At 50.9% G+C, this 11,029-nt stretch overlaps 1 protein-coding gene across 2 annotated transcripts; it reads right to left on the bottom strand.

The window, feature by feature from the left end:
- Positions 1 to 1,325: 1,325 nt before the first annotated feature.
- Positions 1,326 to 6,881, bottom strand: SPC24 (SPC24 component of NDC80 kinetochore complex). 2 transcript variants are annotated; one of them, XM_008708077.2, is made up of 5 exons: positions 6,743 to 6,881; positions 2,548 to 2,692; positions 2,313 to 2,417; positions 2,127 to 2,203; positions 1,326 to 1,535 (listed from the first exon to the last, which is right to left on the bottom strand). In XM_008708077.2, exons 1-5 carry the CDS (start codon positions 6,867 to 6,869, stop codon positions 1,429 to 1,431), a joined length of 561 nt encoding a protein of 186 aa, XP_008706299.1. In that variant the 5' UTR covers positions 6,870 to 6,881; the 3' UTR covers positions 1,326 to 1,428. The 2 variants fall into 2 exon arrangements, with proteins under 2 accessions (XP_008706299.1, XP_008706297.1); XM_008708075.2 differs by having other exon boundaries at positions 6,610 to 6,827.
- Positions 6,882 to 11,029: the final 4,148 nt, after the last annotated feature.

The raw sequence follows: 11,029 nt of genomic DNA, 5'->3' as shown, positions 1-11,029 counted from the left end.
CATCTCCCTAGAGCCTGACAGGCAGGCTTCCTTGACCCAGAACCTCCAAGGGTGACCTGAGCGGACTGTGTCTAGTGCCCATGATGTGCTCAGATGCTGCTAGAACTTACTCTTACTGCTGCCTCTGCCTAGAAGGCCTCCTCGCCAATTAAAAAACACTGTAGCATTGCACCCACTAGAAATAATTCAGTTACGTGGATGTGCACGAAATCCCAGACCAGAGGACCCAGAGGCTCGTGTGACCGTAGCAAATCTGACCAGGCTGTACGTAGCAGGCAACCAGTCAGATGTGAGGGGAACCCACTTCCTGTTCTCTACCCTCAGGCAGGCAGGCTGGCCATATGCTTCTCCTTCTTCGTGGAACCCCAAATCACTGATTTGGGGGGAAGGGGACACATAGATTGGCCTGGGCTGTGGGCTGCCTCAGTTAGATTTACTTTAGCTGTGGGGCGCCTGGCTGGCTCGGTCAGTGGGGCACGCAACTCTTGATCTCAGGGTTGTGAGTTCGAGCCCCATGTTGGGTGTGTAGAGATTATAAATAAATAAACTAAAAACAAAACAAAAAAACAGTGGCCCACACAAACATAGACAAGTCCAGTGCTGGGGCGCCTGTGTGGTTCAGTCCGTTAAGTGTCTGACTTTTGATCTCAGTTCAGGTCTGGATCACAGGGTTATGAGTTCAAGCCCCATACTGGGCTCTATGATCCGTGTGCAGCATACTTAAAAAAAAAAAAAGACCAGGGGCTCCTGGATGGCTCAGTTGGTTAAGCGTCCACTCTTGATTTTGGCTCAGGTCATGATCTCAGGTTCGTGGGGCTGAGCTCTGCATCGGGCTCTGTGCTCCGCCAAGCGTGTATTGTCCCTCTCCCTCTGCTCCTCCCCGTTCACACTCTCTCTCTCAAATAAATAAATAAATAAATAAATAAATAAATAAATAAAATCTTAAAAAAAAAAAAAGTCCAGTGGTGCTGATACCCAGTTCCACGGTCATCAGGGAACCAGGCTCCCATCGACCCTAGATTGTATCCCTCCTTACGTATGCCGACGGGACTGCCAGGGCTCCAGCCACCGCCTCCAAATTCCAGCTCTGGGCCCACAGTGGCACTCAAGGATATTCCCTGAGTCAATACAAAAGGGCCCAACTTGCATCACAAATGACAAAGATGCAGGATGAGTCATCGCACACTACGGCACCATTTGCACAGCGTGGCCGCGGAGGAGAAGCCGCGGGTCCGGCCCCGAGGGCAATCCTCCGTGGTTACCTAGCCAAGGCCAGGCCAGCACTGAGGCCGAAGGCCAAAAGAAATCCAGTAAAAGAAACCCACTTGTGTATAAACATTTAATGTTCAGCTCATCTGACCACTGAGACACCGACCCCCCAGCACGGCTGATTCGTGCTGTGTGCAGATGTGGCCTTGAGACTCCCGGCTACCAGTCCGTGTCCACCAGGCTCCAGAGGTAGTCGCTGATGAACTTCTTGGACAGCTGGGTGCTGTCCAGGTGGATAGGCTGGGCGACACTGGGGCCGTGATGGACTGAGGGCACAGATGTAAGGAAGCCAGACACACACAGCCACCCCCTGCCCCTGGGACCCCACCATCCGTCTCTGGAACTTTCCATCTTCCCAAACTGAATCTCTGTCCCCATGGGACATGGACTCCCCTCCCTCTCCCCCTGCCATCTACTTCCTATCTCTGTGGCTTTGACTCTTCTAGGGACCTCCTGTCCGTGGAATGAGACAGCAGTTCATTTTTGTGTCTGGCTGGTTTCACTTATCACGTCCTCCAGGTACATCTATGTTCTAGCATGTGCCAGAGCGTCCTCCCTTTCTAAGGTGGAATGCTACCTTGTGGCATGGACACACCCCAGTGTGCTTACCTAGCAATCTGCCGCTCGATCACTGGCTTGCTCCCACCTTTTGGCTGTTGGGACCAATGCAGTCATGAACACAGGTGTACAAATACCCATTCGAGTCCCTGCTTTCCATTTTTTTGTGTTTATACCCAGAAGGGGGACTGCGGGAGCCTCTGGGGATTTGGGGGACCTGCGGACTGCTGTCCACAGCTGCTCCACACCCACATCGCCACCAGCGGCGCACGGGGCTCCACGTTCTCCGCAAAGGATACTGCCTTTGACCATCCCCGGCTCACTCTCATAGTCCCACTCAATCTTGCTAATCCGGTGATAAAGTTGAGCCACATACCTGTAGGAGAACACAAAAAAGAGACGGAGAGAAAAGAAAGTCACCCCACATAGCGGCAGGACCGCGCCAGCCACGGGCACGCGCCACCCCGCGCACTGGAGGGACCTACACGGCTGAAGGGATGGTGACGGTCGTGTCTTCGTCAACTTCCCTCTCCTGTCTCTCCAGACTGGCCTCGATCTCCTTGAGCTCCTCCAGCTCTCGGGTGAGCTGAGTAAAGCAGGCGGTTAAGGTCACCTCGCTCTGGAGGGGGGCTGCCCGCACTAATGCCAGCTGTGGGGGGCCCAGGGCCCCTGGCTCCAAGCCCAGAGATTCGCCGTCCACGCACACACAGGGAAGGATATAGGAGGCTGGCCTTCAGACGGGTGTTGTCCTCGCCGGCCTTCTGAAGCTCGGCTTGGAGCTGCTGCAACTCGACACCCCCCTGGTGCGCCCGCTCCTTTGCATCAAGAAGGCTCTGGGCCACTTCTTCCTCCATGGCCAGGATCTCTGGGGGGGGGTGGGGTGGGGGAGAGAAGCCTGAGGCCCTTCAAAGCGGTTTCTCCAGGGTCTGCCCTTGCCCCAGAAGAGCCTGAGGACAAAGGCGGGAGGGGGGGTTTCATGTGCCCGAGGCCTCAGCCACTCCTCACTTCCCTGTCTATGGTTCCCCAACCTGCTGGTCCGATTTCCAAAAGCCCACCACCCACTTCCACCCGGACCTTGCAAAAGTGCTTCCATTTCACCAAAACACATTTGAATCCACCAAAAAAAAACGAACGAATGAATGAATAATGAAATCAATCAACCAATCAATCCAGTCCTTCTTTGCATACCCGGTCTTAACTTACAATGTCACGGTCAACCTTGTTGCCCAAGCAAGAAGCTTGGCACTCACTTTCCACATCCAATCAGTGATCCAGGCCTGGCCAGTCCCCTCCTCCTGGCCAGCAGCAACCCCTTCACAGGTCCCTCCAGGACCACCCAAACAGCCTCCCCCTCACTCCCCGCTTTGGTCTCTCCTGTTGCCAATCCCTTCTGCTCTCTGCCTCCAGTGCAGCTGCCTTACCAAATGTGAAGTCTCTTCCCTGCTCAAAGACTACCCATGGCTCCCTAGTGTCTCCAAGATAAGGACCAGGTCCCTCCCAGCATCTTCAACTTCCCTGACAGCCTTTCTCCCTGCTTTTCACCCCACCATAGACTCTTCTCTCTGCTCTGGCCATAAAGACACCTCATCATTCTGCAAACAACCCCCATTTTTCACAGGCCCGGGCCTCCACCTGCCTGTCCTCTGTGGGATGCCGCTGTGCTCCTGCCCATTGTGCACTCCTGGACCCAGCCTTCAAGACCTCTTGGGCAACGCACAACTCGAGCAGCTGGACACTCTCCTCTCCCCCCTAGGGTGCGGCCATGGTTCCATGACAGCCCCTCCAGCACAGAACGATTCATTCCTCCTCTTTCTTCCTCGAATCAGGGATTGCATCTTACATGCACCATAGATTGCCAGCACCTACTCAGAATAAACATGCTTTGAACAAAACATCCAGAAAGATCAAAAACACCCTAACAAGGTTACCATGTTCCTTCCCAGAGAGCTGGAGAAACCCTCCAACTCAGAGAAGGCACAGATGGAAATGCTTCCCCAAGAGCTGGCGTTTAAGTGTTTACAAACTTACATTAAGTTAATTTTTCATCAAAATATTACATGTATATGGCTGTGAAAATTTAAACACATACAGGCACCCCCCTCCCAGCCTCTCCACCCCTCTGAAGCAGCCACTTTCAACTCATCGCTGTTTTCTCTGGCATTGACCTTCACATTTCTAAATAATTTGCTTATGCTGCTATTTCTTGATTTATCTGTTTTAAACAGTGCCTGCTGATTTCCTGTTAGGATAGCTGAGGGTCTGGCTCTCTTCTGCAGCCTTCCTGCCCCTTCTCCCCTCACCCTCCCCACAGACAGCTGAGTCTCCTTGGATTCTTCCCTGGGAGTACCCTCCTCCCTCACAAGCCCTGCCCCCATGGAGAGGTGAAGGACAGAAGCCCCAAGATAGTCAGTGACTTGTCCACAGGCACTTTGGTCTGAGGCCTGGATCGGAACTGGATCCCAGCTCCCTGGTACCCTGCCTCTTGTCTCCCCAGCCTCAACTCCATCCGTTCTGCTAAAATTCAGGCAGTCTGGGTGATGCCATCTTCTCCCCAAACCGTCAATGGAGGGGGAGTGAATGGAGTGGGGAGGAGAGAGAAGAGAGAAAAAAGAGAGAGGAGGAGGAGAGAAGGGGAAGACTCTGACTGGGGCATCCACCACACTTAGAACAACCTCCGAACTCCTCCTGGGGGCTCACTGCCGGCAGGGTCTGGCTCTGGCAGACCCCACCTTCACCACTTTCTCCTGGGTTTCCAAGTTCACTCTCACCTCATGACCTTGGCATCTGCAGTCGCCTCTGCCAGGAACACTCTTCCCCCAAGCCATCCCCTGCCTAGCTTCTAGGTCATTTCAGTCTCAAGCCAAACAGCATCTCTGCATGAAACCTAACTGTAAAAAGGCATTTAAAAAAAACCCTGGCACCAAAACCACTGCGGAAAACTGGATGACAGTTACTCAAAAAATTAAATATCAAATTACCATGTGATCTAGCAATTCCACTTTTGGGAAAATACAAAAAAAGAATTGAAAGCAGGGACCCAAGGAGATATTTGCACACTCATGTTCATGGCAGCATTATTCACAATAGCTGGGGGCTGGAAGCTACCAACTGTCCATCAATGGATAAATGGACAAACAAAATGAGGTATGTCCATACACTGGAATATTATTCAGAAAGGAAATTCGCTACAACATGGATGAATCCACAAAACATTTTGTTAAGTAAGGGATGCCTGAGTGACTCAGTCAGTTAAGCACATGCCTTCAGCTCAGGTCACGATCCCAGGGTCCTGGGATCATTGAGTCCCACATGGGGTTCCCTGTTCAGCGGGGAGTCTGCTTCTCCCTTTGCCTCTGCCTGCTGCTCCTCCTGCCTGTGTGCTCTCTCCCTCTTCATCAAAATAAATAAATAAAATCTTAAAAAAAAAAAACCAACACCGTGCTAAGCGAAATAAGCCAGACACGAACTGTAAAAATAATAATAATAAAAAGAAAATAAGCCAGACACAAAATTCCAGGATTCCACTTTATATGAGGTTCCTACAATAGTCAAATTCATGGAGACAGGAAGCAGAATGGTGAGTGCCAGGGGCTGGGAGGGGGGGGAAATGGGGAGTCAGTGTTTAATGAGTACAGTTTCAGTTGGGGATAATGAAAATGTTCTGGAGACGGACAGTGGGGATGGCTGCACAATGACGTGAATGTGATGTTAACCACACACTGAACTGGACACTTAAAAATGGCTAAAATGGTAAGTCTTCTATCAATTTTACAACCAAAAAATAAATAAATAAATAAATCGTAGCTTTAAAAGCAATAAAAATCTGGCACTGAGAAGAACAGAAACAATGAGTGCTATCAGCGGTCCCATTTCACAGATGAGGACACTGAGGCTTGAGAGGGCAACCACTGGACTGGGGCCACAGGGCTCATGAGTCACCTGAAATCCCGGCTGGAGGCTGGGCAAGCCCCTCTCACCTGTGGGAGAGGCTTGATCTAGCCCTCTCTGCAGCATTTTAAGATATTTATTAGCAAAGCTTTATTCCCTTAGCTTTAAGAGTCTTACATTTGATGGTGTCTTCGATTCCACATAAATTGTATTATCTATCCACTGTTCTCTCCACCTAAAGCAGGCGCCACCTTACTAGCACCAACTTATTTAATCTTCACCATAGCCCTGGATCCCTCCCAAGCCTCCTTGGGGTTTCTGCTAAAACATCATCTTTTCAGAAGGCTTTCGCTGACCCGCCCCAAAACATCACCACTCTGTCCTATATATCTCCTTATTCCATTACCTCCTGACTTACCCATTTTCCTTGTTTATCCTCTGACCTCCCCTCGCTAGCATTAAGAACCCTCTAAGGGATTTTGTCTGTTTTGCTCTCTGCTTCCAACCCAGGGCTGGCACTCTACCTGGCACACAGCAGGTGCTCAATAAAACAGCTGACCAACCTCAGTAAGTAGGGATGCTGGGAGTAAAACCCAGCGCTTTGACTCCTGAGCTCCACTTCGGACCCTGAGTTCCCCCAGCTCCTGCTCACGAAACGCTCAGAATTGGGCCAGACACTGCGAACTCCTATATTCACCAACTAACTCCCTGGGAGGTGGCTGCCATTCTGAAGCCCATTTCATGGGCGGGGAAACTGAGGCTCAGAGAGGGCAGCGTCCATGGGAGAATAGGGCACAGATGGGGGCGCCCAGGAGGGAGGGTTTCCAGGCGGATCTGCCACCCCCTGCCATCACGTGGGCCCGGGTCCCGGCCGCCCCCGGCCCCAGCCCTGACCTCGCAGCCGTTGCTCGGCGCTGTCTTGCGTCTCTAGCAGCCGCTCCACGACCTGTTCGTGGCGTCCCAGCAGCCGCCGTTGCTGCGCCTCCGCGCGGTTGGCGCCTAACAGGCTCAGCAGCCCTTGGCTCACCTCTTCCATGTCGCGGAAGGCCGCCATGACTACTCCAGGACCATTCCCGCGCAAACTTAACTGCCCTCAGGGCCCGCCCCTTTTCCGAAGAGTTCCGTTTCCATTGGCTTGATCCTCCATCAGTCATCAGGGAACGGGCTGGAGGTACCTTCAGGTCTGGCCTAGTGCGCCTGCGCCGACTCCTCCGTCAGTCTCCGGCAATGGCCAATCGGCGCAGGGAGGGGGGTGTGTCTGCCTGCGGGAGTCCTCCGTGATGCGCCTGCGCAGGCTGGAAAGCGTCTGGCAGATACTGAAGCTGTTTGTCTCCTTAGCTATAGACAGCCAGCTGCATCCAGGGCGGGGTTCTGGGGGCGAAGCCTTGGACTGCATCTCGTGGAGCTGACGTTTCTATAGAGTGTGCGTGGGGTACTCACAACGTAATAAATACATAAATTCCATAAGAGCCTGCATAGCAAAATGGAGTCTGCAACCAGATTTATGGGGTTCGAATCCCACTTACTAGCTTTGTTACCCTGGGCAAATGACTTCATCCCTCTGCGTCTCCCTTTCCTCCTCAGTAAAATGGGGGTCATAATAGTACCGACTTAGGGGTTGGCGTGAGGATTAAGCGAGGACGGTGCTGGGTATTCAGTGAGCACTATATTAAGGCGTTAAATAAAACCTACGTAGAACACTAGCAGGTGAGATAGCCAGCCTCACTGGCACCAAACACCATGCTGTGTCAAAGGTTATAGTAGAGAAAAGAAAAGTCCTAGTCCTAGGGGTGCCCATTTACGTGACAAATTTCTCAAACCGAGGTAAAAAATCAATTCAGCAGGTCATGACCAGCATTTTCTACAAAATACAATGGGGGAAAAATCAGTGCATTGTGTACAGAAAGTTAAGTATTGTTTTGGGAAACTCCAAAATCTCCATTTGTGTACTGGGTGTGACAGATTATATTTTCCCAAAAAATGGCTACGGAAATAGTTCCAACCTTGCCACTCCCTGTCAAGAGGCAGACTTTCATTCTCCTTTTGAACTTCAGCAGGACTTTGTGCAACAAATAAAATGTGGCAGAAAGGAGACTGAATTGTGAGCCTCGGTCAGAAGCTAGGATGCAGCTTCTGCCTGGTGCTAGCTGTGCTCTCTTGCTCTCTTGCCCTCTCCCAGTTTTGGGATACTCATTCTCAGAGCCCAGCTGCCATGTTGTGAGGAACCCAAGGTGCTGTAAAGAGTCTCCCAGATGAGGTCGCAGCAGAGGCCAGTATCAACCACCAGACAAGTGAGTGAGCACTGAAATGATTTCAGCCCCCCAGCCTTCGAGCCATCCCAGCTGACACCAAGAGGAGCAGAGATGAGCTGTCCCCACCAAGCTCTGCTCAAACTGCAGATCTGTGAGCAAGATCAATGCCATTGCTTAAAGGTAGTAAATTTGGGAATAATCTGTTATGCAGCCATTAACACCTGGGCTGCTGGGTCACGGGTGAAATTTCCGTCTTACTGTAGGTCACATGAAAAACACTGAAGGCCACTGCTCTAGTGGCAAGACCTCACAATAACAAGGAAACAAACGAACAGGATCATTTTCGAGAGGAACATGTGCTTTGAAGGCACTCCAGCAGGGTCTAGGAGAGCGTCACTGGAGTTGGGGGCAGGGAAGGAAGTGACTTGAGGCTATGTGGTCAGGGACAGGGATGGACTCCCCCGGCAGGGGACATATGAACCATGAACCGGGATCTGAGTGATAAAAAGATGTTGGGAAACCAGCGCCAGGCAGAAGAAAGAGCCTGTGCAAAGGACAGTGAAGTGGGGAAATTTTTAGTTTGTTTAAGGAATACTGAGGAGGTCCGAGTGGCTGGAGTGCAGTAGGGAGAGGGTTTCCAGGGGCCCTGAAACTTGATTCGGTATAACAGGAAGCATTGGAAGGCACTGAGTAGGAGAGCGCTATGGAGTGGACTGGCTTCCAGATCTTCCGGCGTCCAGAGAACTTTGGGGCCGGCTGGATATGCGGAATGAGGAAAAGGAAGAAGCTGCTTCCTGGGTGTTGTGGCCCAAACATCTGGATGGGTGGTGGTGCTTGTGGCCAAGAGGGGGAGGAACAGGCATGGCGGGAGGGGCTCCATGAAGTGAAAGGTTTAGGGAAGTTCTTAGTAGCTGGGGAATGGCCGCATGGAACTATCAAGAAGGTGGTGGCTTGGCTCTGAGTCTATAGAGACACTCAGGCTGGGAATGAAAAGCCAGTGGTCCAGATGCAGATGACACCAGGTGCCACCACCATGGGAGAGACTAAGGAGGAGGGGGTCCAAGGATCAAGCACTGAGATCCTCCGACCGTAGAAATTGTAGAAAAGAGGAGAAGCCAGCAGAACAGAGACGGCACAGCCACGGAGGAAGGAGAGAGGCTACCACAGAGCGGTCAGGAAATGTGGTTTTGATTGACCATCAGGACTCTGACAGGTCCCCGACCCCACACCTGGGGCCACCTTCTTCCTCAGAGCTTTTTTAAGTTTTTTTTTTTTTTAAGTTTTAAGTTTTATTTATTTAAGTCATCGCTACACCCCACACAGGGCTTGAACTCACGACCCTGAGATCAAAAGTCGAGTGCTCTTTTCCGGGCGCCCCCAGAGCTCACTTTCAAGGGACTGTTTTTTGTGACGCCCCCAGGGCTGTTTTTATATTTTTACAGCAGTCATGGGGCTGGGAACACCCTTAGGGCTGATAGGTTGATTTAGTCTTACCCAGCTCACAGATCGCTTTGAAATCTGATCAAAGCAGGGACACAGGCTCTTCCTCGAAAAACGCATGCCACATCCACGCACGTTTGGATTTTGTGCGTTATTTGGGGTTTAGGACCCCAGAAGGCCATCTCCAGATGGTTAGGTTAAGAAGCTCCCCGGCCTTTGTCTCATGGGGTAGCTAGCACTCTCACGGAAACATCAGTGGGCGTGGAGTTGGGTCCCCAGAGTCAGCACTCACTGAGAGCAACGCTCACCTCCTGTTGGCTGAGCATTTATGCTAGGATTGGTATGTCACCCTGGGCTGTGCGACCTTTGGTGGCAGGGGCTCACATTCTCGTGACTAAAGGTGGTGGATTACTTAACGATGCAGAGTGAAATAATGAGATAAGACCTCAGGGGTTCAGTTTCTGGTTCTGCAGATTACCTGTGACCTTGGCAAGCTCTGAACCTTTCTAAACCATGGGCTAATGATAGCTCTCTCTTATCAACTGGGGTGGGCTGTTCACGAGATAAGCCATTTGGGATTGCACAACCGTAGCCGGACAGATACAAATGCTCCCGCCAAAAAAGGTCACTCACCTCCCTTCCAAAAAGCAAAGCAAAAACTACTTCACAACCATTAGGATGGGGACTATTTAAAAAAAAAAAAAAAGTATTTGTAGGGGCGGGGGGCTGGGGGGTGGTGGGGAAAAAATTGGAACCCTTGTGCTTTGTGGGTAGGAATATAAAATGGTCCAGCCACTATGAAAAACAGTATGGCAGCTGCTCACAAAATTAAAAATGGAATAACCCAGCCATTTCCCTTCTGGGTATATAGCCCCAAAATTGAAAGCGAGAACTTGGAGATATTTCTACACCCAACATGATTTACAGTAGCCCAACAGGTGGACGGTTGAACGAAATGCAGTGTATCCATACGAAGGGATGTTATTCAGTCTTAAAAAGACAATTCCGACAGATGTGACACGGATGAACCTTGAGGACGTTGTGCTAACTGAAGTAAGCTGGTCACAGAAAGACAACCACTGCATGATTGAACTTCTTTGAAGTCCCTCCAGTAATTAAATCCATAGAGACAGAAAGTGGACCAACAGTAGCCCGGTGGGGTGGGGGCCGGGGTGGTGAAGAGTCGGTGTTTAATGAGCACAGTTCCAGTTTGGGAAGAGGAAGGAGTCCTGGAGATGGACGGTGGGCGTGGTTACACAACAGTGTGAGTGTGCTTCATACCACTGAACTGGACACTTTAAAATGGCTTCGATGGGGGGCGCCTGGGTGGCTCAGTCAGTGGAGCGTGTGACTCTTGATCTCGGGGTTGTGAGTTCGATCCCCACATTGGGTGCAGAGATTACTTTAAAAAAAAATCTTTAAAAAATGCCTTACATGGTAAGCATCATGAATATTTTACAACTAAAAATAAAAACACATATATTAGAAAAAAGCAAAGCAAGAAGCCGGGTGGTGCTGAGGAACGGGGTCTTAAACACGAGCTGCACAAGCTCACAAAGACAACAAGATGGTCCCTGGAGACTGCTTGTGAGCAACAGTATTTTTTATTTCTGGAAGGCCTC

The sequence above is a fragment of the Ursus maritimus genome, unplaced genomic scaffold, assembly GCF_017311325.1.
Source record: "Ursus maritimus isolate PB19 unplaced genomic scaffold, ASM1731132v1 scaffold_14, whole genome shotgun sequence".
In the NCBI taxonomy this organism is placed as follows: Eukaryota; Metazoa; Chordata; class Mammalia; order Carnivora; family Ursidae; genus Ursus; species Ursus maritimus.
This window is presented reverse-complemented; position numbering and strand designations above follow the sequence as displayed.

Bases quoted from the DNA above. Each gene is read 5' to 3' on its own strand.
- SPC24 (XM_008708075.2), bottom strand. From the start codon at position 6,769: ATGGCGGCCTTCCGCGACATGGAAGAGGTGAGCCAAGGGCTGCTGAGC. The intron at 2,418-2,547 runs ATATCCTTCCCT...CGCCTGCTTTAC, and splicing joins CGTCTGAAGGCCAGCCTCCT to TCAGCTCACCCGAGAGCTGG. The intron at 1,536-2,126 runs GTATCCTTTGCG...CTGTGCCCTCAG, and splicing joins GCCGGGGATGGTCAAAGGCA to TCCATCACGGCCCCAGTGTC.